This window comes from Guyanagaster necrorhizus (genome assembly GCF_019112545.1).
Source record: "Guyanagaster necrorhizus MCA 3950 unplaced genomic scaffold BT62scaffold_23, whole genome shotgun sequence".
NCBI lineage: Eukaryota > Fungi > Basidiomycota > Agaricomycetes > Agaricales > Physalacriaceae > Guyanagaster > Guyanagaster necrorhizus.
The window spans coordinates 175,424-202,152 of record NW_025064902.1 but is presented as its reverse complement, the minus strand read 5'-3'; the positions used below and the strand labels follow the sequence as shown (position 1 = coordinate 202,152).

The following is a 26,729-nucleotide window of genomic DNA, read 5'->3' as shown; positions in this document are numbered from 1 at the left end:
AAAATGACCAGAAGCTCTTTGTCATAAGTGTCATAGTTGAGTTCAGCATTGTGGGGGCTCTGAGAGTGGAAAGCAATGGGGTGAATTTCACCATCTTTAAGATAGATGGAGAGGATAGCTGCAATTGCATAATTAGAGGCATTGGTCTCCACCACTATCCTTCAATTGGAGACCCAGTGGGTAAGAATAGAGATATGTGTAAAGGCCTGTTTCAACTTGTTGAAGGCAGCCAAGCATTTATCATCAAATTTCCATGGAATTCCTTTGTGGATGAGTCATGTAAAGAGAATAACAATATTGCTATATTTATGTATGAAGCAGTAGTAGAAATTGGCAAAGCTAAGAAAAGATTGGATGTCCTTGACTTTTTCTTCCAACATGTGAAATCCTTCAGGTGATAAGATATAACCTAGGTATTCCACAGAGTCCTGGTTAAATTCACATTTGGAGCCTTTGCAGTAGAGCCTATTAGCTCTAAGCCTGCATAGGACTTCACAAACATGTTTCTGGTGACCTTCTGGATTGTCAGAATATATGAGGATGTCATCAAGGTAGACTACTACTAATATGTTGAGCATGTCAGAGAATGTATTGTTCACAAAACATTGGAACAACATCAGAGCATTTATGAGGCTAAAAGGCATGACACACCATTTGAAGGAGCTATAGTGGATCTGGAAGGCTGTTTTTCATTCATCACTATTTGCTATGCAGATGAGATGGTAGACATGTTGAAGGTCAAGCTTGGTGTAGAATAGGGCCTTGAGTTTGGATTCTGAGAGAGAATAAATGGATCTAAGCAGTGGAGATGTTTCTTTCTCAAGGTTGATTTTGAGGTTGTATAGCCTGTGTTCAGGTGGCTTTTCAGAGAGGATATCACTGAAGATGTCTGCAAAATCATGGTACTCTACTGACACTGATAAAAAATCTGCTGATTACATGAATGCAGGTTTGGCTCCAATATTAGGCAAGAAAGGCTGCAGTGTGAACTGCTGAGCATCTTCTTCTGCACTGGCTTGGACAAATCAAGCAGCAGATATGATGGAGATCTTTGAGTGTGCTTTCATAGTAAAAGACTCTGAGAGGATAGGAATAGATGGGTTCATACAGGAACAGAGTCCACTGATTATCTGAAGGAGGTTTGGAATGGAATAAAGCCCCAGAGGTTGGACTATTGGAGTCCAGTGGGCACAGAAGTCTCAGGGATGCAGTGGAGTCCATGGAATTAGTCAGAGTGAGGTCCTGATAGCTTGAGCAGAAAGTGATATGGTTCTCAGCCCAGTCAATCAGTGGATTGTGGCAGGAGAGCCAGTTGTATCCTAAGACAAGATTGCAAGATAAATCCAGATGAGTGACATAGAAGTTGATGGGGAAGGTGTCTCCAGAAGGGAAATGGATAGGGATAGTTGCAATTTGAGATATGTAGCTTCTGACAGAGCCATCAAATAATCAGAGCTGCACACTAGAGATGGTTTTAATAGAAATATCATTGGCAGCTATATACTTAGTGTCAACAAAGCAGTGGCTAGAACCAGAATTGATAAGAGCAAGAAAGCACAGAATGGTAGAAATTGGGGACCCATTGGATTTCATACTAGATGGTAATTTTGCTGAAAGTGGGAGATGGAAGGAATGGTTGGAGAGAGATGTTGCATTGAGAGTAATAACCTCCAGTGTGCAAATAGAGTCAATGCAACTCTGAACTCATACAGAGAAAACAGGATTGTTTTCTAGTTTTCTGACTCTATTGGAGCTAGTTCCTTGGAGGCAGTGTCTACTTTTGCTGTATGACCTTTGGCAAAGGCTGCAGCCTTTTATTTGTTGCAATCCTTGGTCTTGTGCTTGGCTCCACAGAACATGCAAAGGTTGTTCTGGCATCAGCAGTCTTTTTCTTCCTGAATAAGACAGCTGTCTTTGCCTAGCTTGTTGGCATAGAGTTTAAAGGTGGTAGATTTTGGTGTGGAGCTAGAGTCTGAGAAAAAAGAGCTGGACCCCTTGGATTTGAGGTTGGAGGATTGGTTGGAGGCCTTATTGTCCTGGTTTTTATGGGCAATTTTGGTCTTCCAGTGATGTGCTTAGTAACAGCTAAGTGACTAAGAGAGGTGAATGAGGAATGAACTCTCAAACACCAACACCTAACCACTCAATACACTATCACCAAATACAATTGAGATCAGTTGTTTTGTGTATAATAGAAGCACTCTTGCAGTCTTAAATAAAATCAAAGAAACAGTCAATAAAGACAGTTATTCAACTCTATCTTGCTTTTTAAGATGCAATACTCATGAGGGTAGTTTATTGCAATGTTTAAGTACAGTTAGGACTTACAATCAATGCACAATTGCAACTCAAATCAACTTAGAATATTCTAAAATCCAATAAACTCTGAAACTCAAATACTAAGTCTATCAAGCACTTAGACTTGACTAGCTGCACTCTTGGCTGGATAGCAGTCCTCAAAACTAAAGAACTTGTATTCTGATGCTGAAACCCTTATAGTTTGGAACCCAAATTAATCCAAAACCCAAAATACAGTTAATATCCTCTCTAAGTGACAAAGCAACTTAAATAAATCACTAAGTCAAAGCAGAACTCAAAAACTATTATCCCAGAGACTAACTACAGTGAGATAGAAGACCTGAACATAGGGTTGGGTCACTTGCTTGCTATTTTCCCCCCTTCTCTACTTTTATATATAAAAAATAGATATAGAATCTATAAATAATATGTCTAAAATAATATTTCTTCTGTTTGAAGCAGAATCAGGCTGCTATTCCAGATTGATGGCACTCCTGGACTCTCTTAGGTCTGTCCAGATCTGTCTGGCCACTGCACAGCTTTATTTTAAGCTTACAGCATCTGTGGGTACCTAACTCCTTTCTGTTTACCCAGAGTTTTAATTTTCTGGGTTATTATTAGTAGCTCAATTAATCAGGCCTGATCAGGCTCAGCCAATCAGCTCTATCCACTCTATTCCTCTCAATTCTAAGTCTTTTATGTCACCTGACACCTAAAAATTCTGACTTAGGTATTTGAGTCAAAACTCAGAGTGCTAGCCACAGATCATTGGGTCTCACTTTCTACTGCTCCTGGATGGTGCTGTCTTTACTCAATACTTCACAACCTGCTATGGTATTATATCCCTAGCTGTCTTAGAATATACTTGTCTCAGTGGCATGTAGAATTGGCTCTATTTGAGATACTGTTTCTAAGTCCAACTTGGACTTAGTATTTTCTAAGATGTAGTACAGAACTTTTCTAAGTTCAAACTCAACTTAGGATTTTTATCTTTATGCTGTGTTATTTAACAAAGTCTCTTTTGAACCTAGTATTGGTGAACTAGCATGACTATTAGCTTGGAGCTTCAGCCATAGTCCTCTTACTGGCTAATGATCCTCAGTTACTAGCATATCCTAGTATATTATGCAGAATTTGCAAATTTTGGGCTGAACATGTATCCAGCATATCATTGGACTTAAGGAGTGGAGGATCCAGATTCTTCTTTGGCAAGTATTGTTGCTTCCACTTCCTTATGATTTTAGTAGATGAGTCAAAGAAACTCAGAGTTTTGAAGGAGGGAAAAGCTTCCATCTCTGAGTATTGCATTGATGTCAATAGAATGAGCATAGCAGAGCCTGGCAGGCTGAGGAAGTCAGGAGAAGTGAATGCCAATAAGATTGCTTCTCAGGCTGGAGGTTTCTGAGAAGGTGAGGTGCTCAGGAGAGAGTTGATTGCCACAGTGTGCCAGGGTGTAAGCTCAGACTTCTGGGTCAGAGGAAACCTGAGATTCACTTCTGCTTCCTCTGGAGGATTAGTCTGGGCTGTTCTGAGAGCTAAGGGAGTCTCTGGCATAGTTGCCAATTATGGGCTCAAAGGAGGCAATGATAAAGCTGCTGGCAAGAGTGGCCCAGAAGTCTACTGGAAGGTTGCTAATGAGAGCCTCAACATCATTATACTCTCTAGAGAGCTGATTTTAAGAGATGAAGAGTAGGCAGTTTTACCACATTGTAGACAAAACTTCTGATACTTCTGAACCAGCTCCTGTAGCCTCATCTTCAGGAGTTCCTTCAGATATGGGTCTGAGAGAGACTTCCAGATTTGTGGGCTCATAGAAGATTCTGATGTTTGCTGGTTTGGAGATTAGAGGGTTTCTAAGTTCTAGGACATCTTAAGGAATGTCATGAAGAGGAAGTTCTGAGGTTTCTGGTCAACAGAAGGTAGTATGAGAGAGATTTATGAGATAGATATAATATTGGAGAATCCAGCTAGTGATAGACTGATTTCCTTGGCAGAGAAGGATGAGAGCAAAAAGCCCAAGCAACATGCTAATGATGGCACTCAAGAGCTTGAAGAAGTTGATAGTGAGGTCAGCAGTTGATGCATTCAGTTTTATTTACTACTAGTGTGTATAAGAAAAGAGAAGCAGGCAGCTTTGAACTAATTATTAGACCTGCTCAGCATGTGATAAACTAGCATTGTACTATATTTATATAGTCATGCTGGAGTCCACTCTAGTGTGCTTTAGAGTGTGTTCAAGGCTCTGACAGGAGAAGCTTGAGAGAGAGAGTGGTATAGAATAAACTTTAGCTCAAAGTTGGAGTTCTACAGTAAGAGCTACACTACTTATATATGATTTCATGTGTAATAAATATAGTACCTACTTGTTATGTGTTGCTGGACTACAGTGCTATTGTATTTGGTTGTTGAGAATGAGACAATGAGGCATTGTTTATTGACAAGACATCCATCATGTGCTGTAGGATAATAATGTGAGTTGCTCTATATAGCCATAGTGATTATTCTATGACCAATGTAAGGCTAATAAATTTTCTGATATAAAAAGAATACATCTGCTGTTGCAAGTTCTTTTATAATTGCCAGGAGGAGATCTAGCAGCTCAGAGTGAATCTGATGAAATCTATCTGGAGTGAATGGCTCATTAGTAGTACAAGCTCTGACATTCACTTTTGAAAGCAAATAGGCAGGATACAAGCAGAATATGAAAGAGATAAGAGAGAGATTACAAGAGTTGCTCTAAGCTGTCTGCTTGTGCAATATCAGGCTCAAAGGCTTCTAGGTATGCTTATGGCTTTGGCTTATAGAAGATTAGTGGAATTTTATTTCTCTCTTTATACCATAAAAGTTCATCCCTTTTCTACCTACAAGATTCTCCTTTAAATACTAGAGGCCTGAAGGTCTGTTTTCTTATCAGCAACAGCTCCTGTGAGTGCTTAGACTATCCCTTTTGGGGCTCCATCCAACTCATATCAGCATGACACTGCCAATCCACTCTATGAGTCTGCCATCCACACTCAAATCAGCTACACTCTCTATATCTGATGCTTTCTCAAATAGCTTTATAAGGCTATCCACCCCTGATCCATCCCTGATCAGATGAAGCATCCATCCATGCACAGACTCTGGCTGATAAGCATCTGCTTCTAAATGCAGATGCAGCATTCAAAGTTGCATGCTGGACACAAAGAGGCAGACACTGAACAGCCATCTGTCATTGTTTTGCAGGTTATTGATTGCACAGCAGATCTCTAGGCAGGTTGTATCAGTGTTCCATTGCTTAAGCCATAGTGGAAGAATAGTTTCTTATTTTGAAAGTAAGATGCTTACTGCTCAGCTTTCTTGATACTGTGGTGGATCTAGAGCCAGGAAAACCAAAATTTGGTGCCCATGATATCATGATGTGGCACACCAATAAGTGCCTCAGATAAGATAGGTGCTCTGATAAGATAAATAGATTAGATAATGATAAAAGATAAGATAAGATAAGCAAGAAAATCATAACTATAGCTTAGAGAATAAGGCTGATACTATATCAAGTGTCTGTAAAATAATTCTCATCTGGTTATCATCTTAAATAAGGTGTTCAACAAAAAATAAACAACTTCAATCATTAATTGTTTATATATATTTGTATTGGCACCTTAAAAAGGCTTCCACAGAGTCAACAAATTTTGATAATTCCAGTTAAGATAGTTAATTTCTGATTTTTAAAAGTAAAACAAAAGTCACTTGTTTTGTAAATAATAAAAATTGAATTTGCCTTATCTGTCTCAGACATTGTCTCTGAGGTCATAGTACCTTATATAATGAGAACAAATATATGTAAATACCCAGTATTGCTATAACCAGTGTATAACTAGAGCATACCAGTCTTGTATTCCATAGTATATCATCAGCATTCTCATTTCAGCCAGTTTGATGCATAAAATCATTTTTAGAAATGATGTAGCATAAGAACCACTACTTTGGAACACAAATTGGACTACCAGAAAAAGAAATAGCACTCTTGTCAGACCCATCTAGTCATAGTAGTACCAGGTCACGTGATGAAGCAGTCCAATATCAAGATGAGCGAGTTTTTTGAACGCGGTCGATGAGAGATCAATCTGGTTGTTACGGCATCCAGGGCAGAGATCGCCAACAGTGGCGTTTACGAAATTGCCTCTGTCTGAAGCAGAATTCAATCTGCTATTGATCATCAACCAGACCTAAGAGAGAAATCTTACAGGATGCGCTGATATGCTTCCAGCAGCGCGCTCCTCCAGCGTACTGGTTGCTGGCGAGCGCGACGATGTAATCAGAGTTCTGTAAGGGCGCACCACATGCCCCGTAGTCGCCATTGGGAGTGTACCAGGTGGCTACCATTGAGGTATTGTCAATGGCACATTAGAGACTCTAAAGGAAGGAATATGTACCATCACCGATGATGGCGTTGACCGTGCCAATGGACAAAGCTATAACAGCGAGAACTGGATATTTGAGAGAAAGCATGTTGATATACTGAGATGTGCGGAGTATTCCGTAGCCCAGATACGAAGTGTCGCGCCTTTTTATCCGTTGGTGAAATGTCTGGAATTCTCACGGTCTCACGCAAATTTTTAATTTAAGTAAAGCGCCAAGGTCTGTTCAGCTCAGTATTTCATCTTGGCGATGAATATAAATATTTCATGGTATCTAGCGGGAAATGTGCATACTTTATTGTGGAAAACGTGTATTTAAACAGTACCCACCTCCATAAACATGTTTTCTGCCTCAGAACAGCGAGATGTTCATACTCTTTCTGCAAGTTCTTTTATATTGTAAAGCAAAGTATGCCGTGTGGTCCGTATCTGGGGCTACCCGACGAGGTCAGGAACTTGCAATTCTTTAGATCGCGACGCATATCTACGATGACCAACATTTCTTCTGCTTGTCCATTTCCAACATGGAGGAAGCGGCATAGTTTTCGTACTTCTCCAAATAGCAATGCACTACAGAGATGCGAGCTATTTTTTGGGGAGATGGACATAGTCCAGCATCATCTCCCCCCCACCCCTCACTCCAAATCTCCTTTGAATTTGATTAAGTGTCGGTCTGCCTTTGTCTATGAAAATTGTACAAAGCACGTGCTTGCAACAGGAGGGAGTTCTGGAAAAGCAATACAACGAAGACCAGGTTAATCCAGCGTGCGTTACCTAATACCGAGTGCGACAATTGACAAGGAAGGACATGCCCGTATAGCGAATAGAGGACTCCGCGCTGACTAGATCGGGAGCTCGGCGCGACAGCAAGAGGATTACGTAGGCATGGAGATGTCTCAAAGTGCCGGGACGTCGAACAAGGAGCGGTATGAGTCAGTATATGTCGAACCAACACGAAGGCTCGAACGGTCGCCAGAAGGTTCAAAGCTGTCACCGGTGAAACCGCAGATGAAGACGTTGCGGAATAATAGACTATCGGAAAGCAACTGCCAGCTGTTGAACGAACAGGCTATATTGGCCGGACGAAGGTAGTAAATGAAATCCGGTTTGAGCTAGAAGCAAAGGTACTGCGAACTGCAGTCATGGACTACCAGCACAATCTACATATCATCTCTCTAGTATATCCCGAGTCCGCAAGAGGCAGAAGAAATGTATGTCGCTCTGGCCCTTCGATATCGGGGATGATCATTTCTTGATTAAAAACAGAGTTAGGAGAACAAAATGGCACGAGATACGCAAGCCTAGCATTGAAAGGTAACTAACACAGGTAGCGAAATGCCGTCAGAAGCTATCGCAGCGCAGACCCTATTGCAAGGAAAACTATCAGCGATAGACCTGTTGTCCAGCCTGTCTTCTCCCCATCCCCCACTGCGACAGTCTTTTCAGTTTCTTCAGACTCGTGAAACTAGGATCCATACTGTCCCCCCTCGCTCTCGAAATCGCATCCAACTTTCGTCCATACAGGAGCACCCTGTCCTTGTCTCCCATATAGATACAGGCATGCACCAGTTGCTGCAGCGTCGTCTTGTAAAACAAGCTAGCCTGCACACCTTCCTCTTCCATCTCTGCGAGTAGTTTCAACGCAGGATCGAGCCAATCCCCTTTTCCTTTCCCCTTGCCTATGAATGGCGGGATGAGCACTGGCGAACGACTGAAACCCCCTCGTCTCACATCGGACTTTGATGGGTCCAAACACGCCGCACACCTACATTTAAAGTCGTACGGTGCAAGATCGGTCTGACGCGTTGCAGCAGGATCGAGAATGCCACAGTATGCTGTTGTGAGCTCTTCACCTTCCTCGATGTCGCGCGCGGCGCGGATCTGCATAGAGAAAGAGGCCATGTTCCATTTACGACAGATGTTGGGGGAACAACTGGGCCGAAGAAGTAAGATCAGGGTTTTTGCGTGACTGATGAAGAGGGTTCACCTATGATTTAAACGGGAAAGCTTATCCCAAACAGCAGTATAAATCCCAAAAGACTCTTGGGCATCTTTTAGACGAATCAACGGGCTGCGATCGCAGAAAAAAGGAAGACCTTACTATTATCCTTTAGCTCCTCAATTCTATACCCATTCGTTCTGATAATACCGAATAATATGCCGCTTCCGTCGTGCTGATGGCAGTTAGATAGTCCCATGAATGCCTGTTGGTTTTCCTTCGGCATACGACGGAAACAAAATCGAAGTGTCTTCTCGTACTCGTATATGGCAGCTTGATAGACCTCCTTCTCGGTAAAGCTCTCGGGAAAGGTTATGTTGCTAGGATTTGCTAGTGCGGGCGTCACCATCATCGGCCTCTCGTCCAGTACGAGATCCCCCATTTTCATTCTCTTCACAGCGAACATCCCCAGGCCTCTGTCTGGTGTCGAAGAAATATGGAACACCGGCTCCTTCGTACGCTCAATCGGACAGGGAAACCCAGGCGTAGCCAGGATCTGCTTCTTCACGTAGCCTGTGAGCACACACTCCGCCCAGCCATCAGGGAAAGTGGCAAGGGTGTCGCTTTCGCCTGGCATGGGCTGCGATGTTATGACTGTCTGGTCATCTGGATGGACAGTCTGGTTCGCCATTGTCTGCCTTGAGGTATGGTGATAGTTCATACCCTTGTAGCCTTTTGGTTTTCCTACAGATATCACGTTTGTTAGACTCCAACTAGCGTAAGGCATAGGAACGTACCGGCATATTCAGTGACAGCGCTGCTAGGCTCCGCGGTGTGGGCATGGGTGTCGAGTCCGGCGCCTGCAAGTAGATCTGCCAGCGATGTTGTATCGGCATTCACAAGAGGGACAGGAGTGGAATCTTGAGTCGTTGACTTGCGCTCCCGTTTGATTGCTGCAGTGGTGGGGGAGTTTTGCTTCATGAAGGGGTGATGATGGATGAAGGACATCAGTGGATAGCTCTTTATAACCAGCACGCTGCTTTCCGCCTGCAAATTTGATAATGTTGTTGTACTTTACAAAACAAAGGATTAGGACAAAGGAAAGGCACAGTAACAAAGAAGAACCTTTGTTCCATCAATGCCGCGGGACGTTCTTAACGATCTGCGGTACATTGAATTCAGAGCCCGCTTGACAACGAAGGTCCGTCCACAAGGGTACACAGCACTCCTTGGCTTAGCCTGGAAACATGGCATACCACATTCTCATATAGTTAATATAATCTGGACATTTGAGGATACCGATATCTGCAGAATAATCAAATCTAAAATCACAGTAAGGATATAGACACCGGACTGACATAGAAGGACGATTCACCTTGAAATTATGGCACTATACCCATCTATACTCAGTCCCTCCCTCCTTTCACTCCTTATAGCCGGGCATACATTTGCGGAATAATATTCCAGCCATATGCGCGAGATCGAAGTCCAGTCATTGTGCTGAGATTATTAAGTGGGCGTCCGCAACGACGGCGCCGGTTCGAAATGTCCGGATGATTTCTACGGCTTCATCGACGCAGTTACGAGGAGGTACAAAAGCCAAAGAGTACGCCTCCAGCCCTGCCTGCGGTGTGATGACAGTGGTGCGTAAATCTGATTCTGATGAAAGGTAGCATGAAAAACACGGACAGAAAATCGCAGGCAATACAACGCACGAAGTTTACAGATCCTCCTATATTCTCTTTCTCTTCCTTCTAACCACTTTTTCAAACGTAGATTTGGTTCTTTGGCTCTCCTTCAGCGAGTGGCAATCATGACTTTTCAATGAGTGGCAGACTTCAGAACCGTCAGTAACGGTCGAGATGCTATACTTCAGTCATACTCGCTAGAAGCAGCATCACTTAGAAGATGCAGTAGAATCAACTTTTGGCGACGAATGCGAGACGGCTTCTAGAGAAAGCAAAAGAAAGCGTGACAGCCAGAATATTCCTCTTACGACGACATCCCAATTAGGCGGATTTTTCCACGCAACAGCCGCGGTAAGCCAGATGATCGCTACTTCGGACTATTGCGAAGTTTGTATACAGTATGAAACCGAGCAATATTTATCAGATGTACCACAGTCCAGGATCTAGTTGATGGAGCCCGTTCAGGTTTTCAGCGGAGGATTCTCCCAGGATAGTAAGATACATTAAAGATATACATCTCCAGCGATATCGCAGCCCCATCGAGAACATCTTTTTTTGTTTATCAGAGTTTTACTAGTAGCAGATACGCGACATTAGAGCTAAGAGCACGCACTTATGCAACGGAGAAAGAATCCTGTCATCGAACCCTTTAATATCTAAGCATCTGAACGTGCTTCATGCAGTCAATCGCAAGCATCAGCTGGAGATGCTGTACCCTGCCCGAACCATGCTTAACGCTGATGATTGACGATAACTTAGAGAAGCGAGATCCCGAACTTGGCCATACAATAAATTGATTTATATCATCACCTAGCATATTGCCAAGCCAGTCTAAAAAAATGCAAGACATAAGTATCGGGAGGAACGGACAATCGTTTCGTGCTTACGTAGTATCTCTTCCCAGCATGGCATCAAAACGTGATTAACCTCGTAGGCTTACAGTGCAGCCTTCCCCCTCGACTCAAACGGTAACAGCAGCGCTATCATCCCCGCTACCAAAAACAGAGCTCCCGAAACAAACATCGGCACTGATGTCGTCAAGTTCGCATACAAAGCGATAATCGGGGCCTGCCAATATTCATAGATATGAAAAAGATTAAGGATCAAGTCCGACTGACCATCACACCAAAGATCCTATTGGCTGCAGCCGCGAGCGCGTTCCCCGTACCGCGATCTTTGGTAGGGAACAGCTCGGGTGTGAGGGCATACAGAACGCCGTACATGACGTTACTCATAAAACTATACGCGCAGTTCCAACCGAGCAAGGCATCAGAGGTCCGTGCGGTGGTCGACGCGAGGATGAACACGCCGGTAAGGACTAAGGAGCGGGTTAGCGAGCCTCAAATCAGAGAGAAAGACAACGCCGAACAACCTGTCGATATTGCCAATGTACCACGACGGCCTAGAAAAGGGAGATCGACGAGGTATCCTGCCAGTAGTGCCCCAGGTACTCCGATTACACTTAAGATTGTTTGCTGGTAGATTGGTATTATTACTAAAGAACTCGGAGAAGGGAAAAAGGTACTTGCGTTGCGATAGGTGATGTACACGGAGCCATCACCGAAATCGGCATCTCGGGTAGACAAACTGAGAAACAATACAATGAATGATGCGAAATTAGAAGGAAGGAATAGCTCACTAGTAAGTCACAAATGCGTTATACCTTTTTCATGTCAGCGATAATCTAAGAAAAAGGAAGGGATGCATACAGAGGAAAGGCAAGTCCAATTAGTGCTATGGGACACTGCTTCAGATAGGCATAAGAGCACGAAAAGAAAAACCCACCCCACAAGGTAATGATCAGACTAGTCGACCAGGCCAATTTCGCATTGGCAAATAGCGGACGAACATGATCCCCGCTGAGCTCACTCAAGTTCCTTCGAACAACCGCTTTCACGGAAGTATCCATAACCATCGGCTCCACATCTGGATTCTCTTTCTCTTCGCCTGCCTTTCTCAGATCTTCAATCGTCAAATTGCTTTCTTTCCCGTTATACCTGGCGACCTTATGCACAGCCTCCACAGCCTCAGCGTCTCTTCCCCGCCCCATTAGATACTTGGGACTTTCGTAAAGCTTGAAGATGAAAAATCGGACTCCCCAAAGCAACATCATCAATCCTCCCATTGCGAATAGAAAATAACGCCATCCTTGGTTTGCGGAGCGTGGACAGGGAACCTGGTTGGTCTCGCACGAATAGTTACCGATCAGAAGCCAGGCGACCTATGCGACCGGCGGTCATTACGTGGAAACGTGGAGCCGAATATCCAACATACCAAGCTTCCAAGCAGCTGACCAAACGCCCACCATATAGAAAGGACGGTGAGGAGATACTGATGAGACTTTGGAAGAAATTCTACCGACATTTATTAAGCATAAGGTCTCATATCGGCAAGAAACGCACCCAAAAATATGGCGGAATCGACAGGAAGATTGCCTCCAACGCCAATGCACCATACCGCGGCGAATGATGACAAGGCGATATAATTTGGTGAATCTCCAGCTGCAAGCCCAAAGACACCCGTGATAAGCAAAGTTATATTGAAGGAAATTCTGGTTGGCACGATTGGGAGCATGAAGAGTAGAAGATAACGATATTCTGACCTGCGTCCCCAGATATCTGAACCTACGCCCCAGAACACTGCGCCAACAAGAAGACCAATACTCTGTCCAAGATTGAGGAAAGGCCCTTGAAACTGGAACTCTTGTACGACTGGTGGTAGGATGAGTCCGGTTACAATCTGTTAATGAAGCTTTTTTTTGGCGTGTTGACCCGAATGACGATGAGAGCAGCATACCGGCCATAGATTGTCTCTATCGACGTTATCAAATTATATTCATATCGGCGAAAAGGACATAAACTCACGCAAGCCAGCCAAATCCAGTCACCACGAACAGAGCCCACTGAACAGACGCATATATATCAGCAATCAAAGGAGAGGAAGTTTCAGACAAGATACCTGGTATTTCCCCATTCCAATACCCTGAATCGCATCGTTGAGAATATGGGCCTTGCGTTGATATATCGGATCAATAGTACCCCGGTTGTACACATCTTCAGTCGCCTCCTCTTCCTTTCTGCGACTGGAAGTGGACCGTTCGTTGGTGGCCATGGCTGGTGGATATGAGTATACGCCTTGTAATTAGGTTAGTTCTCATGGAGTGCTTTGGCCGCTCCTGCACGATTGTAGCTCGAAGCTCCGGAATACATAACCACGCGCTCAATTCAATAGATTGAAGAATGATGTTACGGCGTTAGATATGCTAAACGGAGACCATGAGTGGCGCACCCGAAAGGTTCCTGTCCAGTACGGCAGTATCTGACTGTCTCTTCCAGCCAGGGAAGTCAGGGGAACAGAGCAAAAGTTGATATTCGTATTCATGGCATCCAGCAGCAGACTGAGATCACTGCAAGATGGTGGTGGTGGATAGTCTTCCGAGTCCCGATTGTCGTTCATCGATCAGGTTTGGGCCGACATTGTGCCGCCGCTGCCGGTCCTGACTCGACACCCATCGACACAATCGTTGGACGGGCGCAGATACAGTCTTGAACTACCACAAAATTCAGAGTCCACGTATGAGGCCACCTCTCCCTTGTATGTCGCAACTACTAAGCCCTAGAGGGTAGCATCACCATGTCGAGTCCTCGGGAAGGACAGCGAACAAGCTCGGGCATCGCAGAAAAAAGCGCCCATCTTCTTGCTCTTCCAGAGCTGTTATTAATAATACTTGGATATTTTACGGACGACGCAGACATCATCTCTCTCGCATGCGTCTGTCGACGTCTCAATGACGTCTCTTTATCCTATCACTTGGATTCCGACTTGGAAGAGAGGTTCCTTATATTTGGATCGTGCTTCCTTCCCTATACTTTTTTCAGGAAGTTACGCCTTTGTTTTTTCAAGCCGGCGTTCTCCTTCATCGACTGTCATTTCTCTGACAACGCTGCAGAGGAGATACGGGAGGTCCTTCGCTATCTTGATTCCATTGAAATCGATCCCCCCGAAGTCTCTGTCGATTTGTCAGATGTATGCCCTCATACCGTAAAATCGATGCCTCCCGCAGAGCTTGAGGCCTTCTTTCGAGATCTACAGCAGTTAAATTGTCGAGATTTGACTCCATTCGTGGACCTCCAACAAGAGCCGGAGGTAGAAAGCGTGCCATTCGTTGGCTTCCATCCGCCGCCGCTTACCTCGTTGGGTACAGTTACGCTGTATCCGCAGCCCAAGCACCTCGCTGATTGGTTAGTTCGATCAATAAACCAGTCGTCTGTCAGGATGATGACAGTCTGTGACGCCGCGTCAACTCTTACAAAACTGACACTTCCTCGCCTACGTGAACTGATCTTCCAACGAGGACGTATCAGCACCGATGACCTCTACCTGTTCCTGTTGCGCCACACCTCTATTAAACATATCACCATTCATGCAAGCGTGGAACTCCTGCCTTTGACAGAGCAGATCCACATCCAATCCCTTCCAAAACTATCCCAAATTTGTGCTCCTCCGGAGGTCTTAACGCTCCTCTCGCCACAGCTTTTGTCCGCCGTAAGGGATATACGCTTAGAAGCATATCTAATGTCGATGGATGCAGAACAGTTTGTTCATAATCACCAAGAAGCGCTCTTGTTTGTCTCTCAGCTACCCAATGCCTATAGCTTGACTATCTGGCTCGGGCATCTCATCTCCACTGGCACCGTATGGGCGGACTTTGTGTTCCCCGACTCGTACGGGCTCCAGCGAGCGGAGCAACGCTTAGTCAACATTACAACGCTTTGCATCGCTGATCTCATATCGATACCCGCGTTTCAACTCGCAGAAGCCGTTGCGCGTTTTCCCAATGTGCAGGATCTTCACTTCTGGAATGAGCCTGAATACTCTCTGTTGTGTGCGGAGAAGATAATGACTGCGTGCCCATCATTAATCACCATATCTACGGCGGAGAAGGAATACAATCGCGTGTCCCTGTCGGGACGTTAATAGACGACCGTTGAAGTTGGGTCTCGTTTATTGAATTTCTTTCCCGCACTGACGCAGTTCCAAATTTTCAGCTTGTGACGGGAATGTAGAACTTGAAGCAGTAGTACCTGGCATTGGCTAAAATGGTAACCAACTTTCCCTGACTCCCATGCCCTTATTTCTATAAAACCCCAAAATAAATGATCTTGAAGACGTAAATAACGGTGCCGTCGGTAGCGACTAAATCAAACGAGTCACGTCCCTTTGTTGGTTTGATTCCCCTACCATATGGCATTCACTAGCGACGCGTCTGCCTGAAACCTAAGAGACTCAGAGGCTCTGCGGAGAAGTCACCCGTATCTTTTCCCTCAGTCCAAACACCAGAAGAAACCACGAAAAGGAAAAACTTCTGTTCGTCTTCCTTCACCGCTCAGGTATGAGCTGCATATGGCGGCCTGCAGAGATACACTGATGTTTCTGGACCGCACTATGCAGCGATAAAGCGATACGGCATGGTCTGGGTCATGCTCAGCATCCACGGCAAACCCTCTAATTCAATACCAGCCTTTCCTTCCAGAAATATATCCAGCTTATATTTCCCTGAAAGTCGACCTTTTGTGGCCTACTCTTGTACAGCCGGGAGGCGGTATAGTTCCCGCGATGATGGCCACGGACCTGAAATGAGAAATCATATGTGCCCAGAGTTATATAGTCTTTACTGCGATGTCGAATCGGTTTCTTTCCTAGCATCCCGCGCTAAACATAAATGAAACGGTTGGGATCACCCCAGTCACTGCTCTGACTGCATTGACATCAATGGGTAGGTAGAAAGTTTGATTACATGCGGCTCGTCCAGGGCCCAGCTGTCAAAAACTCGTAAACTGTCCACCCTCTATCAACGTAGCAGGAATAAAACATAATAACTTTTATGTGGTATATGCGAGTGAGCTCCGGATACCAACAAGTAATCTGATAGTTAGCCCCGCTAAGAAAAAAGCGTATGCCCAGTTTGTCTGTCGTCAAACTTCTTCGACGGTGCGGTATGTCTCTCGCCCTATAATTGATGAATATTCCCCAGCGGCGAAACTGTCGTCAATCATATCTTCCTGGAATCCATCGATAGCCGTTGCGGTGCTACTCGCACTGGAAGCCATCTGAAAGTGCAAAGAAGATTGTATTCCATACGCAGATTCTTCGGGATGAGCTTGACCAGAAGCAACTCGCGCCATGAGCAAGGTAGGCGCGATACCCTGAGCACGTGTCTATAAAAAAACAACAACGAACTGAAATGAAACCACATACCGTGATGGGATAAACCAACATTTCGGGGTACTGAGACTCAACACGATTCAAAGGATATAATGCCGCGAGCACCATATAGCTGAGAGTGTATAATGCAGCTGATTCCACGAGAATCTCAATGATACTGCGGTAATCCCGAATGCTTCTAAAGACACCACGCTGTTTCCCGATAACCAAGACGATACGGGCGATGATGAGTACGGTGCACAGAACATTGACTACCAATGTCATAGTGATGGTAGCCACTGCCCATTTCTTCTGAACGTCGTCAATCAACGACACTCTGTATTGGTGAATATCAAGCTCGATGCCGCAGACTGCATGAAAGTAAGTCGGGAGGTGCTTTCATGATACGGTTATGCAGACTTACATATCCCGCTTGCGGTTAATAAAAGTGGCAAGGCCGTTACCTTCCAGTCATATTCCCAAACAACCCAACAGCGCCAAATCTTAAGGGTAGAGGTGAGAAAATATTGCAGAACTACAGGGAGCAGAAACGCACGATGATACAGTCCGCGATGACGATATTCAGAGAAGAACCTACAGACCTCAGGATCCTCAAATACTCGGGAACGCCGTTAGGCATCATATCATACTGCGACTGCAAAGATGTCCCGTACACAAAGGCCGTGCGCAATTCAACCCAGAACGCGGCGAACTGAATCGTACAGAGAATGTACAAGATTGTACTGACGCAGCACATACACATGCGTGTTCTAGAGATGGCATTTTTGGCTAATGCCTAGTCAGAAAAAAAAGCGGAAGGGACATCCTGAGTGAGGAAATGTCGCATACCTAACACTCGTATGGATATGGCGTATATCCCGGTATAGACACCTGGTTCTCAGTTACAGCATGCCAGAAATACAGGAATTCGATGACTTGCCATGGGCATAAAACTCGAAAAGGAAGGAATTGAGAGCTGCGTCAAGCCATGCGCGAAGCTCTACCTCAGATAAACTGATGGAAGACATAATAACCACCTCGTGACCAAGTGGACGCCGACGCAGCGGTAGCGGAGGTCCACTTTATATGTTATGATGGTTAAACACAGATCGTATACTCTGAGCTTGGTGATTCGAAAATTGAAAAGGCCGTGCTGATCTGTCATTGAGGACAGTGCAAATGATAAGGATGGACAAGCTGCATGGTGTCTGCTTGAGCGTTCTTTTAGATATAACACTTTATGACTCACGTTTGAACACCTTGAATGAAGCGTGAAATTTAAAAGCCACATGGTAACAACAACTGCACTTCTAGGACCCTGTAGCTAGAGCGCTCTCCTAGTCATAATACCTCGTCAGAGCGAACATGGCGTGAATAGAGAAAAAAAACTACAGGAAGCTAGGCAGTCCACCCAGTGTGATCACATGATCACATCTTCATCACAGATGTAATGAGCAATAGTGACATGCTTGTCTGGGTAGCCACGGCCGGGCACAGATGCCTTCCGATCATATTCGAAGCGATGAAGCAGCCAATTGGTCGACAGTGATGTCCCTGCTTGCACAGGATCAAGAATCAACGGACTCGGAAGGATCTGTTGATTGATTATGACTGAGTATCTTACCAACCAGAAGTATTCTTACTCACTGACTCAATACACTCTTGACCGAACCGACCAGGTTTTTGGTGCATATTATTGGAGTACCTGTAAAGGGTCGCCGTGCTCCTGTTCCATTTCAGAAGTTCACGTAGGCTTGGCCCAATCCTACGTGCAGTAAACTCCCTCTTTCCGATGCTAGCAGTCATTCCCACGGAAGGGCATGGTTCGCCTGGGCGTCTTCTAATGTATCAGATGCCACATAGAGTTACACCCGCTCCAGGGACACCCATCTACCAATGGTATCACAAACCAAGGTCCAAATTCAGCCCAAGCTCAAGTCTTGTTAAGAGTTATCGATCCGCTCCAATATGAATCGTGATTCAGTACAGCTGTTGATGAGCGAAGCAAACGGACGGCATGGCCATTGAGCTCACTTGGCGTCGAGACAACTTCGAACACAAATGTAAGATTGTAACACCGGGCCAAGAGTTATCGTGCGAAGCTGCAAGTGTGGTACACGGATCTCTTCGTCTTCAAGCCGACCCTGTGCGTTCACTGTCACTAGCACACGACACGGTCGCACATGTTTTCACTGTCACAATCAGGATAATTTAAGTTCGCATTGGCACAGATCCGTATCGTATTGTATTATGGCGGGATCCTGACACGAGAACATGAATCACTGTAGAGCATGAGGAAAAACAAAGTCAGTATGACTGGATCCAAGCAGGCATCATCGGCACAGCGCAGAGCAAGAACTTACCTCCTTCGAACAGAGTCAGAAAGGCCCAATATTGCTCTCGAAGCTGAGCAGAAATTCCTTCTTTCCGCGACGATGGTGATGGTAGGAGTACAGGATGACGCGACCCCGGGTAGCAACACCACCTCACCTTCTTTAATGGCCTCTTTCCAGCATTCGGATGTCTAGGACTTTGCCAGCAACTCTAGAATGTCTTCTAAAAGTCCTATATCTTCCCGCAATCATACGTATCGTTGGTGGCCCCGGACCCGGCACCCGCAGGACTACTCAGGCGTAATCAAATCTATATTCGCTTCGTTCGCTTCTCTTTGACCAATCTTATATCTGTTGGTGTGAATGAAGAAGTGGATGACTGTGGCGTAGTACCTTAATGGAGAACAGTGCAGAGTAGCCTTCGGGATCGTCGATGAACCAAAAAAGTATGTCTGTCTATTATTTTTGAAGATTGCCTATAACGCTCGTATACTCCGTGAAGGGCCTGTCTCATGGCCTGCTGCTAGAAAATGTTTAGATTTAGGAATCGACAAGGCTTCAGTTCATCCGTTCTGCATTGTCTCCTGCGGCGCTCTTTTCCATCCCTCTTTCCAGTCTTCAGGCTCACTCCACCCGGAGGTCTGTTCACTTCAACCCCTTCCGTGGGTCGTGGAGAAGATATATGCCCCAATTCTTGCCGCAGAACACCTGCTATTTTCGACAAATGACGCGGTTAGGATTGCTGCGAGTGCAGTGGTCAGAGGAATATTGACCAGTTTGGAGGGAATAGAAGGACCGAAAGGGCACTGTAGAGAACCATGTTGCGCTTGCGGTCATCTCAGGTTTAACAGGCAAGTGTGGGAGGGATGCATATGGGCGAGCTTTGGTCAACGGATATCGTGTCCTTGCAGAACAGTGCATCTGTAAGTCAGACACAACCCTCTTCCATGCCGCTGACGGTTGTCCACTCCCAGATATCCATCCAGGGCCGACGAACTGGGCTTTTTGCCCATTTTTACAATGGTTGAAAATACCGGTATTCCCTGAAGCGAAACATTCCCCTCGCATTCATATCACATCACATCCCATCATTACACAGCACGGCACCTTCTGGGACTCCGGACGCAAGGATACAGGTGACTGCACTATGAAACCTATTAAATCCTCACTACCCTCTAGTCAACTCCCAAACCGAGCTCACGACAATTACTGTCATCAATCTGGACACGACTCAAACACTCCCATCTTCAGCTCGGCTCCCATAGGTACAGACAGCAACCATCGATGGCGTCGTAGTATTGTCGTTGAAGCACCCGGCGACCTTCAACGGTCGTGGCGTTCCTCTTTGCTTGCACGGCAACAATGAGATTCCTGATGAGCTATTCGGGGAGTGTGTGAAGAGCGGTGTCAGCAGGGTATGACTCAGAATCAATTGTTGCCTCTATCTTGTCACTCATGTTATGTTTCTCAGTTCATTGTTAACTCGTGGGGACGCGACCCCTACGTCGAAGCTCTCGCAGCTGCCATTTCTTTGCCGACCGACCAACTTCCTTTCAAAGCGGATGGTCCTTTGTACAACGTAGGCGCCGCCGCTCGAGATATACCGGCACCGCAACTATTCAGGTGAGCTGTAACAAGCTCACGTCATGATTTCAGCGGCTGAATTTCTTCTTACATAAGAACGGCGACCATTTGTCTACCGCTAACCCAAAGCTTTCAACACACTCGTCGAAGAGATCAGTGTATCCGCATCCAAGCCGATCGGATTTGACGACCTCAGACGGTGGGAGGTGACCTCCGAATTATAGAGTTTGAAGGGGAAGCGCAATATACTGGTTTTTTTTTTGCGGGGTAACTGTACGGTATGACGGAATTTCAATGGCACTGAGGGCTGCTGATGGAGTTCGTATGCGTACGACCATCAATCGGCATACACTGGATCGTCCCTCCCTCATATCAACAGGTCTGTATCGTCGTCTGTCTACGAGAGACTACATCAATCGGTCTCGCCGACAATTTTTCCCTAAGTCCTTCAAGTTATGTATCACTCAATCAAAAAGACTTGGGAACCTTGTACGCAGGTAATATTACACTGTATCCAACTGACGGGATCTAAACGCCGAAGGACATCCCGGCATCACAGCCTGTGAAACCCTTGCGTCCCGCTATCCATTGCACGAAGCAAGCATCCAAGCTGTCGATACCGAGGAATTCAAAGTCATGGACCGTTGTCTTCGTGCTTGTATAACTTGGTGCCATTCGGGTTGCCCAATGCAGACAAGATATTGCCAAAATGAAGATCGTTGTCAATGACGATCTTGTTTTCCCGTTACGTAGGCTATATGGAATTGCTTATACCCTTACAATTGACGGACCATCTAGGATATGGTGTGGGTTTGATGGACTACCGCGGGCCTCGGCGCCTGCTACGACCAAAGTCAGTGGGGATTTAGAAAGGTCGCTGTTCGTTCTTGAGCACCTTCTTTCCTCGATACCCTGTCAGCGCCGCGCTTTGGCTTTTCATGCAGGTAGAATACTCATCCATGGAATCTGTGCTCCTTGACACCCGAATAGTCTCGCTCAGTCGGATTCCAGGCCATAGTGTCCCTTAGTCTCCAAGTACCGATCCGCGTTGAGTGCTTCAAATTCACCCTGGCAATTGAACACTCTGGTCTTGTGTCAAATGATGGCTTTCTTTCCCGTTAAGACGGTCCTCTACTTTTCCCCAAACCCATGATGACTCGCGGACGCAAGAAGGACCCCACCATCCCAATAACCCGCTCGTTGGCTCAGCAGCGCGACTACCGTGCTCGCAGAGCACAGTACATCGCTGACCTCGAAAAGAAGTGCCGTCTTCTCGAGATGGAGAATCATGACCTCAGACAAGAGTTGAGGTATTTGAACGTGCCCAATCCATATATCGTGCGTCGTAGAATTTTGACTACCAGTGGATATATTCTCATTTATTCCGTGGTTGGGGTTGACGTAGAACCAAGCACCCGGACATGTTCTGTTACCTGTGACACACATGGAGCGGTCTGGAAATGCGGCCGCTCTTTCAGACGCGGCACAGAGACACCGGGTTCCTTCCTACCCTCCCTCGTCCCCTTCTCTGCCGCCGTCTTCACCAGCAAACTCTCATACCGCCGGTGAGGTCGAAGAGAGTGACTCCGCGCCTTCAAAATCAAGAGTTTGCAAACGCATGCCGAAATTTCCGAGAGATCTTTTGCATGATGAGGATGAAGGCCGGATACAGGTGCGCACCTGTTTTCCGTTCGTCTTTGTGGTTACCTATACTCTATTCTAGAATTCGCGGTAATATATGGCAGCACACGAACCCGGCATCCCGACAGTATGACTACTGCTGCACCATGACATACAATACTATTCCGTTACGTCGTTAAACTTGTAGATTAAAAATATGTACGTGTAGAAATATCTGGTAAAGAGATGTTCAACAGAGCAAACGGTAGATGTTGGACACATGTCCAAGCTCTGAGCTTGGCTGATGATTCGCGTGATTAGTACCACCCAGAACAGATACATCCCTCAATGTCATGCTTACATGCGTCGGGGGAGAAGGTGACCTTAATGACCCTTCTCCCCCCTCGACTCTCTTCTCCATCCGGATGCGCTCATGAGACTCCTTGAGCATGTCGCGTTCTCTCTGAAGACAAGTGTACTTCTTCAGGAGCTCGAGATAAGCTTGCCTCCACCCCGGGTTTTCTTCTCCGCTACCATGATTTTCTTTATTCGCTCGCTTGCTGCGTTTGGCCTTTGGGGAGTCAGCGTAGGACAGGGTATTATGCTGCGAGGGACTGGGGCGAGGACGAAGTGAGTACTCAGTAAGGGTTGGTGTTTGCGGGAGAGGCGAGTGGAGAGGACTGCGGAATATCCCCGAAAGACTCCAGTTGGTAGCATCGTTACCTTCATCTTCCATATACGCGGGTCCTGGCATGAAGTTTGCCGACGAAAAATCAAAGAGATGCGTGACGTCGACAGCGGTCTGATAAGTCAAAATCAAAATTAAACACGCGGGCGTGCACTCAAAGTCAACGCACAGTTGAATTAGCAAGGGCGTTGTCATTGTTCCGCGACGTGAAGATGTTCTAGTGCGTGGAAATTAAGGTTAATGAATAATCCATAAACGAAGGGGAATATATAAGTACTTGACATGCAGATCTAGACGCGTCGTCATCCGACTCCGACTCGGAGTCTAACCCTGTCAAATCAATTGACTCTTGCTTCATGGGTTTCTTGAACTGCAGATTTAAAATAAGACAATGGAGGACAGTGCGCAGGGTCCACGTACATTTAATGGAGCATGCTCATCGTTTATGGTGAGATCGATTGCCTCTCGCTTCAATGGTTCATTTTTTGTCTAGCACAGCAAAATCGAACCAGCAACTCGATGTCGCAGCTAGGTGTAATCCATACCTCTACATCTTCAGGACCATTCCGGTTGAAAACATTTCCGATCTGCGCATTATGGGTGATCATGTTTCCCATATGGGAGGCGGCAGAGACAAACGACTTTGGTAGACAGAACGTCGTCGTCTGAACTAAGATCTAAAATCTCACCGATACCTTTTACCTGGGGCAGCAAGGTTACTGACAGCCAGGTGCCGTTAGCAGTCAGAAAATTACGCACGTCAATGTTGGTGCCAGGATTGTAGTCGTCATCGTCTAAGATGAAGATTTTTCTGTCGTCCATTCTGCTTGAAGATGGTCGTGGGGGTGAAGAAAGAAGGGGTGCTGACAGAGATAGTCCAACGAAGAGTCATATTATATTGGTACCGCATATTTATCCAGAGAAGAACGCGGAAAGGGTAGCCGTACGTCAGAAAACGAAACCAAAAGAATGCTGTCGTGGTTCTGCCTGACCCAATGGGGGAAAGAACTGACCAAAGGCGTCGTCCCTGATCCTTCCAATGATGATCAGTGATCATCAAAAGTGGCTGCTTCTGGTTGCGTTCTACAATGCACGAAAAGTCAGTTTCATTGTGCTCCGAGCTTTCATTTCTACAACTGTACATCCAGTATTCCTTGGGAGTTCTGTCCTTTGAAAAGGCCCAGCTATCGCGATTGAATTCTGAGACATGCAAATCTGTGTTCTGTCTGATGTGATGAAACATTCTTTTTCAAGGACCAATCACGGTCGTCAAGGTCGGTACCGGAGAAGTCAACAGCTCGTTGTGCATCAACTCCTCTCTGAAAGGTGAAGGTAAAATTAGAAATATGAACAAAGTATACGTAAAATATGCGAACTCGAATAGAAATGCAGAGATATAGAGATGTAGTTACCCTTTGAGAATGGCCATAAACTTCTCGAAAGTAACATGCCCACCCAGCGTCTTCTCGTCAAATACCGTATCCAAACGCTTGATGCGCGAATTCCTGACACACAAGGACTTTCCCAGTGCACAACGGCCATTCGCCCTTGGATGTTCCTCACGAGCACTATATCCATCGGCGAACATCTCCCTCAGATCCAAGATCCACGTCACATTAAGCTCATCAAAGTCTTCACCCATAACATTGAACACCGTTTCGCCAGCCTCGAAATCCTTGAGGAACGTCATCTTGGTTTTCCACGCCTCTTCATCACCGGCGACCCACCCGCTGAGCACGGGATGAGCCAGTTGTGAGCGCGTGCCCTCTTTCAGGTTGAAATGGACAGCAGCCCAAACGAGGACGTAGAAGAATGACTCCAAGTCGTGGCGATAGAAGTGCTTCTGGTTTTTGTTGCGTAGGAGGTCGACGGCCATGAAAACGAACGTCCCTCGAGCACTTTCATGCATCCCAGGAATAGCCATGATGTTGCCGTTTTCGTCCACGTGGGCAGAGTTGTCCCAGTCATTGAGCATACCGATGGGTATGTCGTCTACGCGGTCGAACATCAGGTTGGTCCAACTGATATCCCGATGAAGAACGCGGCCTTTCTTGTGCGCGATGTGATGACCTGGAATTCTCATGAGCGAACTTCGCATCCAAACAAAGAGGATACTCGCATTCGACAATTTCGATGAAGATCTTTTTGAACTCTTGAAGGTTTCGAACCTTCCATAGGTGATAATAGCGCGTCGTTACAGTAGTGAGTAAATCACGCCTCCAGGAGTATTCCTGCTCATCCTCCAAGTGAGATAGAGAAAATCGTGGCAGACACAAGTCCATGTCGGAGTCGTACAAGCGACTAAAGTGGAGATCTGGTAAGTGCTTCCTGATCTCTGGTGCCAAACGAAGGATCTTCTTGATGAGCTCAGTTTCGGGCACTGAGCCATCGCGCAAAACCCACGCGAATTTTAGGACCAGGATCCTCTCAAAGACATCGGTAACGGGCAAGACTAGTGTCCTTCGGCCCAATAATTCTTCGCTACTGAAGAGCGGCCCATCGATGGCAGTAAAAACACGTTCCTCCTTCGTATCCAGATCCTCAAAAGTAAACTGGTTTTCCTTCCACTCGCCAGCGGTGTTGGACTCGAACGGATTGAAGCCCGCCTGTGTACGAAGTTGATTACACATCGCCCACATGACAAGAAGGAGATCCTCCGATTGCCGGACGATATTGAACGGAACAGACCGAATCGATCCCATTGAGTCGTAATAGTGCAATGTCATATTGGCGTCTTCAATAGATATCAAGCAAACATGCATGCGATATGCCGCGCTCGTGCATTGCTGGGCGGAGGTACCCAGCCTGATGTCATCGTACGAGATGCGGGTGCGCTTGAGAGGACGGTGATGTAATGAGTCGCCTTCAGGAGCTTTACGCTTTAATGACTTTGGCTTGACCCAGCTGGGAATGGATGCGGCTTGAGGACGATTGCATATATTAGTAGCATTCTGCAATGTGCATCGGTAATCTTTTTCGATCTCGGCATTGGGGCCATGCATATAGACATGTACTGGGCAAATAACATGTCGCCATTTGTTCTTGGAGAGAGGAATAGCCTTGAGTGGGGAGTCTGAAGTGCCCATATCAGGAGCTGCTGGTACCAGAAAGATGGCTCCTTTAAATTGTTCAGCTAGAACTGGGAATCTAGGGCAGATGTCCTCCCAACAGAATTCTTGGACAACTGTGTTCCATAGGTCTTGGAAGGTTTGCTGAAGACTGCCAGGCTTTTGTTTACCAGACAGGATGTCAATCAATGGTTGTAGCTTCCTTTGCATACCCCATGCAGGTGCTCGACTGTGAACAAATGCAATTTCTGCTGTGCTTGTGCCAAATATGTTCTTCACCCATTGCTCCACAGAGACACCTGAATAAGATAAGTCACCAAGAGTTTCAAAGAGGTCAAACTGTTTTGTGTTGAGAAAAGATGCTGGCACACTCATGTTAACAGCAATTGGAAGGGGATGGTGAACAAGAAGCAAGGTAAGATGATGGTAGTAGAATAGCAGTTATGGGAGCACAACCAAACAAAGGCATGCAGGTCTAGGTTTCTGATATCTGACATGTCTCTAGTTTAAATTCACATGCTACAGTGCTCTACCCTTAACCATATGGTGTGGACTCAGATACTATGTATGTACATGCGTGAACACCAAGCAGTAGTATCACAAATCTTATTGTACCTGGCTTCTCTTTTCCAGAATTTTCCCCTCCCTTGACATCAGAGATCTTCCGAACAAAGGACCTCTCTTACCGCTGTTGACAATGTTGACTTTTCGGGAGTCCTCAATTTGCTTCAACCTTTATTCGAATTCTATGCCTCTCAGCCCCAGTCAAGTTTGTAGCATGAAGCTCATGAAGTCTCAGCTTCGTCAATTTGATGACCTTGCATGTTTAAATGATACCAACAAGTGTTCCACATAGCGCTCATGTTAGACTAATTATACAGTCTCCAGCGAGCAAAAACGGTCCAAA

General features: G+C 45.8%; 11 protein-coding genes across 11 annotated transcripts; 5 read left to right on the top strand and 6 right to left on the bottom strand.

Annotated features, from left to right (window-relative positions):
* Nucleotides 1-6,317: 6,317 nt before the first annotated feature.
* Nucleotides 6,318-6,843, bottom strand: BT62DRAFT_1034137 (uncharacterized protein; the record flags this gene model as incomplete). Its single annotated transcript, XM_043178364.1, has 3 exons — nt 6,714-6,843; nt 6,525-6,656; nt 6,318-6,466 (listed from the first exon to the last, which is right to left on the bottom strand). The coding sequence occupies exons 1-3, from the start codon at nt 6,787-6,789 to the stop codon at nt 6,318-6,320; spliced, it is 357 nt and encodes a 118-aa protein (XP_043036873.1). The 5' UTR covers nt 6,790-6,843.
* Nucleotides 6,844-8,081: 1,238 nt separating this feature from the next.
* Nucleotides 8,082-9,328, bottom strand: BT62DRAFT_903397 (SET domain-containing protein; the record flags this gene model as incomplete). The annotated part of the gene is made up of 3 exons (XM_043183522.1): nt 8,082-8,631; nt 8,686-8,749; nt 8,800-9,328. The coding sequence occupies 3 exons, from the start codon at nt 9,326-9,328 to the stop codon at nt 8,082-8,084; spliced, it is 1,143 nt and encodes a 380-aa protein (XP_043036872.1).
* Nucleotides 9,329-9,775: 447 nt separating this feature from the next.
* Nucleotides 9,776-10,772, top strand: BT62DRAFT_921880 (uncharacterized protein; the record flags this gene model as incomplete). Its single annotated transcript, XM_043184354.1, has 5 exons — nt 9,776-9,838; nt 10,074-10,280; nt 10,414-10,483; nt 10,555-10,676; nt 10,725-10,772. 5 exons carry the CDS (start codon nt 9,776-9,778, stop codon nt 10,770-10,772), a joined length of 510 nt encoding a protein of 169 aa, XP_043036871.1.
* Nucleotides 10,773-10,856: 84 nt separating this feature from the next.
* BT62DRAFT_934980 (MFS general substrate transporter) lies at nt 10,857-13,758 on the bottom strand. Its single transcript, XM_043186830.1, has 15 exons — nt 13,284-13,758; nt 13,190-13,227; nt 13,122-13,137; nt 12,928-13,064; nt 12,728-12,876; nt 12,600-12,679; nt 12,111-12,546; nt 12,035-12,059; nt 11,965-11,988; nt 11,855-11,912; nt 11,698-11,800; nt 11,444-11,643; nt 11,213-11,393; nt 10,939-11,156; nt 10,857-10,874 (listed from the first exon to the last, which is right to left on the bottom strand). The coding sequence occupies exons 1-13, from the start codon at nt 13,434-13,436 to the stop codon at nt 11,262-11,264; spliced, it is 1,551 nt and encodes a 516-aa protein (XP_043036870.1). The 5' UTR covers nt 13,437-13,758; the 3' UTR covers nt 10,857-10,874; nt 10,939-11,156; nt 11,213-11,261.
* On the top strand, nt 13,648-15,493 carry BT62DRAFT_995964 (uncharacterized protein). Its single transcript, XM_043190556.1, has 2 exons — nt 13,648-15,317; nt 15,374-15,493. Exon 1 carries the CDS (start codon nt 13,959-13,961, stop codon nt 15,300-15,302), a length of 1,344 nt encoding a protein of 447 aa, XP_043036869.1. The 5' UTR covers nt 13,648-13,958; the 3' UTR covers nt 15,303-15,317; nt 15,374-15,493.
* A 682-nt stretch (nt 15,494-16,175) lies between these two features.
* BT62DRAFT_327696 (uncharacterized protein) lies at nt 16,176-17,591 on the bottom strand. The gene is made up of 5 exons (XM_043180512.1): nt 17,470-17,591; nt 17,086-17,420; nt 16,954-17,032; nt 16,584-16,900; nt 16,176-16,531 (listed from the first exon to the last, which is right to left on the bottom strand). Exons 2-5 carry the CDS (start codon nt 17,290-17,292, stop codon nt 16,301-16,303), a joined length of 834 nt encoding a protein of 277 aa, XP_043036868.1. The 5' UTR covers nt 17,293-17,420; nt 17,470-17,591; the 3' UTR covers nt 16,176-16,300.
* Nucleotides 17,592-18,546: 955 nt separating this feature from the next.
* Nucleotides 18,547-20,656, top strand: BT62DRAFT_1009160 (uncharacterized protein; the record flags this gene model as incomplete). Its single annotated transcript, XM_043177516.1, has 9 exons — nt 18,547-18,675; nt 19,093-19,185; nt 19,253-19,594; nt 19,653-19,785; nt 19,837-19,998; nt 20,042-20,073; nt 20,128-20,277; nt 20,334-20,441; nt 20,519-20,656. 9 exons carry the CDS (start codon nt 18,547-18,549, stop codon nt 20,654-20,656), a joined length of 1,287 nt encoding a protein of 428 aa, XP_043036867.1.
* Nucleotides 20,657-20,740: 84 nt separating this feature from the next.
* On the top strand, nt 20,741-21,568 carry BT62DRAFT_1009159 (uncharacterized protein; the record flags this gene model as incomplete). Its single annotated transcript, XM_043177515.1, has 6 exons — nt 20,741-20,935; nt 20,988-21,104; nt 21,162-21,195; nt 21,245-21,299; nt 21,366-21,390; nt 21,437-21,568. The coding sequence occupies 6 exons, from the start codon at nt 20,741-20,743 to the stop codon at nt 21,566-21,568; spliced, it is 558 nt and encodes a 185-aa protein (XP_043036866.1).
* BT62DRAFT_934977 (uncharacterized protein) lies at nt 21,466-22,256 on the top strand. The gene is made up of 2 exons (XM_043186829.1): nt 21,466-22,118; nt 22,170-22,256. The coding sequence occupies exon 1, from the start codon at nt 21,596-21,598 to the stop codon at nt 22,013-22,015; it is 420 nt and encodes a 139-aa protein (XP_043036865.1). The 5' UTR covers nt 21,466-21,595; the 3' UTR covers nt 22,016-22,118; nt 22,170-22,256.
* On the bottom strand, nt 22,129-23,767 carry BT62DRAFT_327711 (uncharacterized protein). The gene is made up of 9 exons (XM_043180513.1): nt 23,514-23,767; nt 23,397-23,456; nt 23,300-23,341; nt 23,175-23,243; nt 23,032-23,124; nt 22,924-22,971; nt 22,790-22,868; nt 22,424-22,680; nt 22,129-22,367 (listed from the first exon to the last, which is right to left on the bottom strand). Exons 1-8 carry the CDS (start codon nt 23,574-23,576, stop codon nt 22,550-22,552), a joined length of 585 nt encoding a protein of 194 aa, XP_043036864.1. The 5' UTR covers nt 23,577-23,767; the 3' UTR covers nt 22,129-22,367; nt 22,424-22,549.
* A 312-nt stretch (nt 23,768-24,079) lies between these two features.
* BT62DRAFT_327620 (uncharacterized protein) lies at nt 24,080-25,806 on the bottom strand. The gene is made up of 2 exons (XM_043180511.1): nt 24,874-25,806; nt 24,080-24,824 (listed from the first exon to the last, which is right to left on the bottom strand). Exons 1-2 carry the CDS (start codon nt 25,754-25,756, stop codon nt 24,163-24,165), a joined length of 1,545 nt encoding a protein of 514 aa, XP_043036863.1. The 5' UTR covers nt 25,757-25,806; the 3' UTR covers nt 24,080-24,162.
* Nucleotides 25,807-26,729: the final 923 nt, after the last annotated feature.

What these genes read in the sequence shown, in the direction of transcription:
- BT62DRAFT_995964 (XM_043190556.1), top strand. Translation starts at nt 13,959, where the DNA reads ATGTCGAGTCCTCGGGAAGGACAGCGAACAAGCTCGGGCATCGCAGAA.
- BT62DRAFT_934980 (XM_043186830.1), bottom strand. Translation starts at nt 13,436, where the DNA reads ATGGCCACCAACGAACGGTCCACTTCCAGTCGCAGAAAGGAAGAGGAG. An exon ending in TTGGAATGGGGAAATACCAG is followed by an intron (nt 13,228 to 13,283) that starts GTATCTTGTCTG and finishes GCGTCTGTTCAG; the next exon opens with TGGGCTCTGTTCGTGGTGAC. An exon ending in TACATTGGCAATATCGACAG is followed by an intron (nt 11,644 to 11,697) that starts GTTGTTCGGCGT and finishes CCCGCTCCTTAG; the next exon opens with TCCTTACCGGCGTGTTCATC.
- BT62DRAFT_934977 (XM_043186829.1), top strand. Translation starts at nt 21,596, where the DNA reads ATGATGACTCGCGGACGCAAGAAGGACCCCACCATCCCAATAACCCGC.
- BT62DRAFT_327711 (XM_043180513.1), bottom strand. Translation starts at nt 23,576, where the DNA reads ATGGACGACAGAAAAATCTTCATCTTAGACGATGACGACTACAATCCT. An exon ending in ACGCCCTTGCTAATTCAACT is followed by an intron (nt 22,869 to 22,923) that starts GTGCGTTGACTT and finishes TTGACTTATCAG; the next exon opens with ACCGCTGTCGACGTCACGCA. An exon ending in CGCGTATATGGAAGATGAAG is followed by an intron (nt 22,681 to 22,789) that starts GTAACGATGCTA and finishes TCCTCGCCCCAG; the next exon opens with TCCCTCGCAGCATAATACCC.
- BT62DRAFT_327696 (XM_043180512.1), bottom strand. Translation starts at nt 17,292, where the DNA reads ATGTGTATGTGCTGCGTCAGTACAATCTTGTACATTCTCTGTACGATT. An exon ending in TCATCGCGGACTGTATCATC is followed by an intron (nt 17,033 to 17,085) that starts GTGCGTTTCTGC and finishes TCTACCCTTAAG; the next exon opens with ATTTGGCGCTGTTGGGTTGT. An exon ending in TGTTGGTTTATCCCATCACG is followed by an intron (nt 16,532 to 16,583) that starts GTATGTGGTTTC and finishes ACACGTGCTCAG; the next exon opens with GGTATCGCGCCTACCTTGCT.
- BT62DRAFT_327620 (XM_043180511.1), bottom strand. Translation starts at nt 25,756, where the DNA reads ATGCATGGCCCCAATGCCGAGATCGAAAAAGATTACCGATGCACATTG. An exon ending in CTTCATCGAAATTGTCGAAT is followed by an intron (nt 24,825 to 24,873) that starts GCGAGTATCCTC and finishes TGAGAATTCCAG; the next exon opens with GTCATCACATCGCGCACAAG.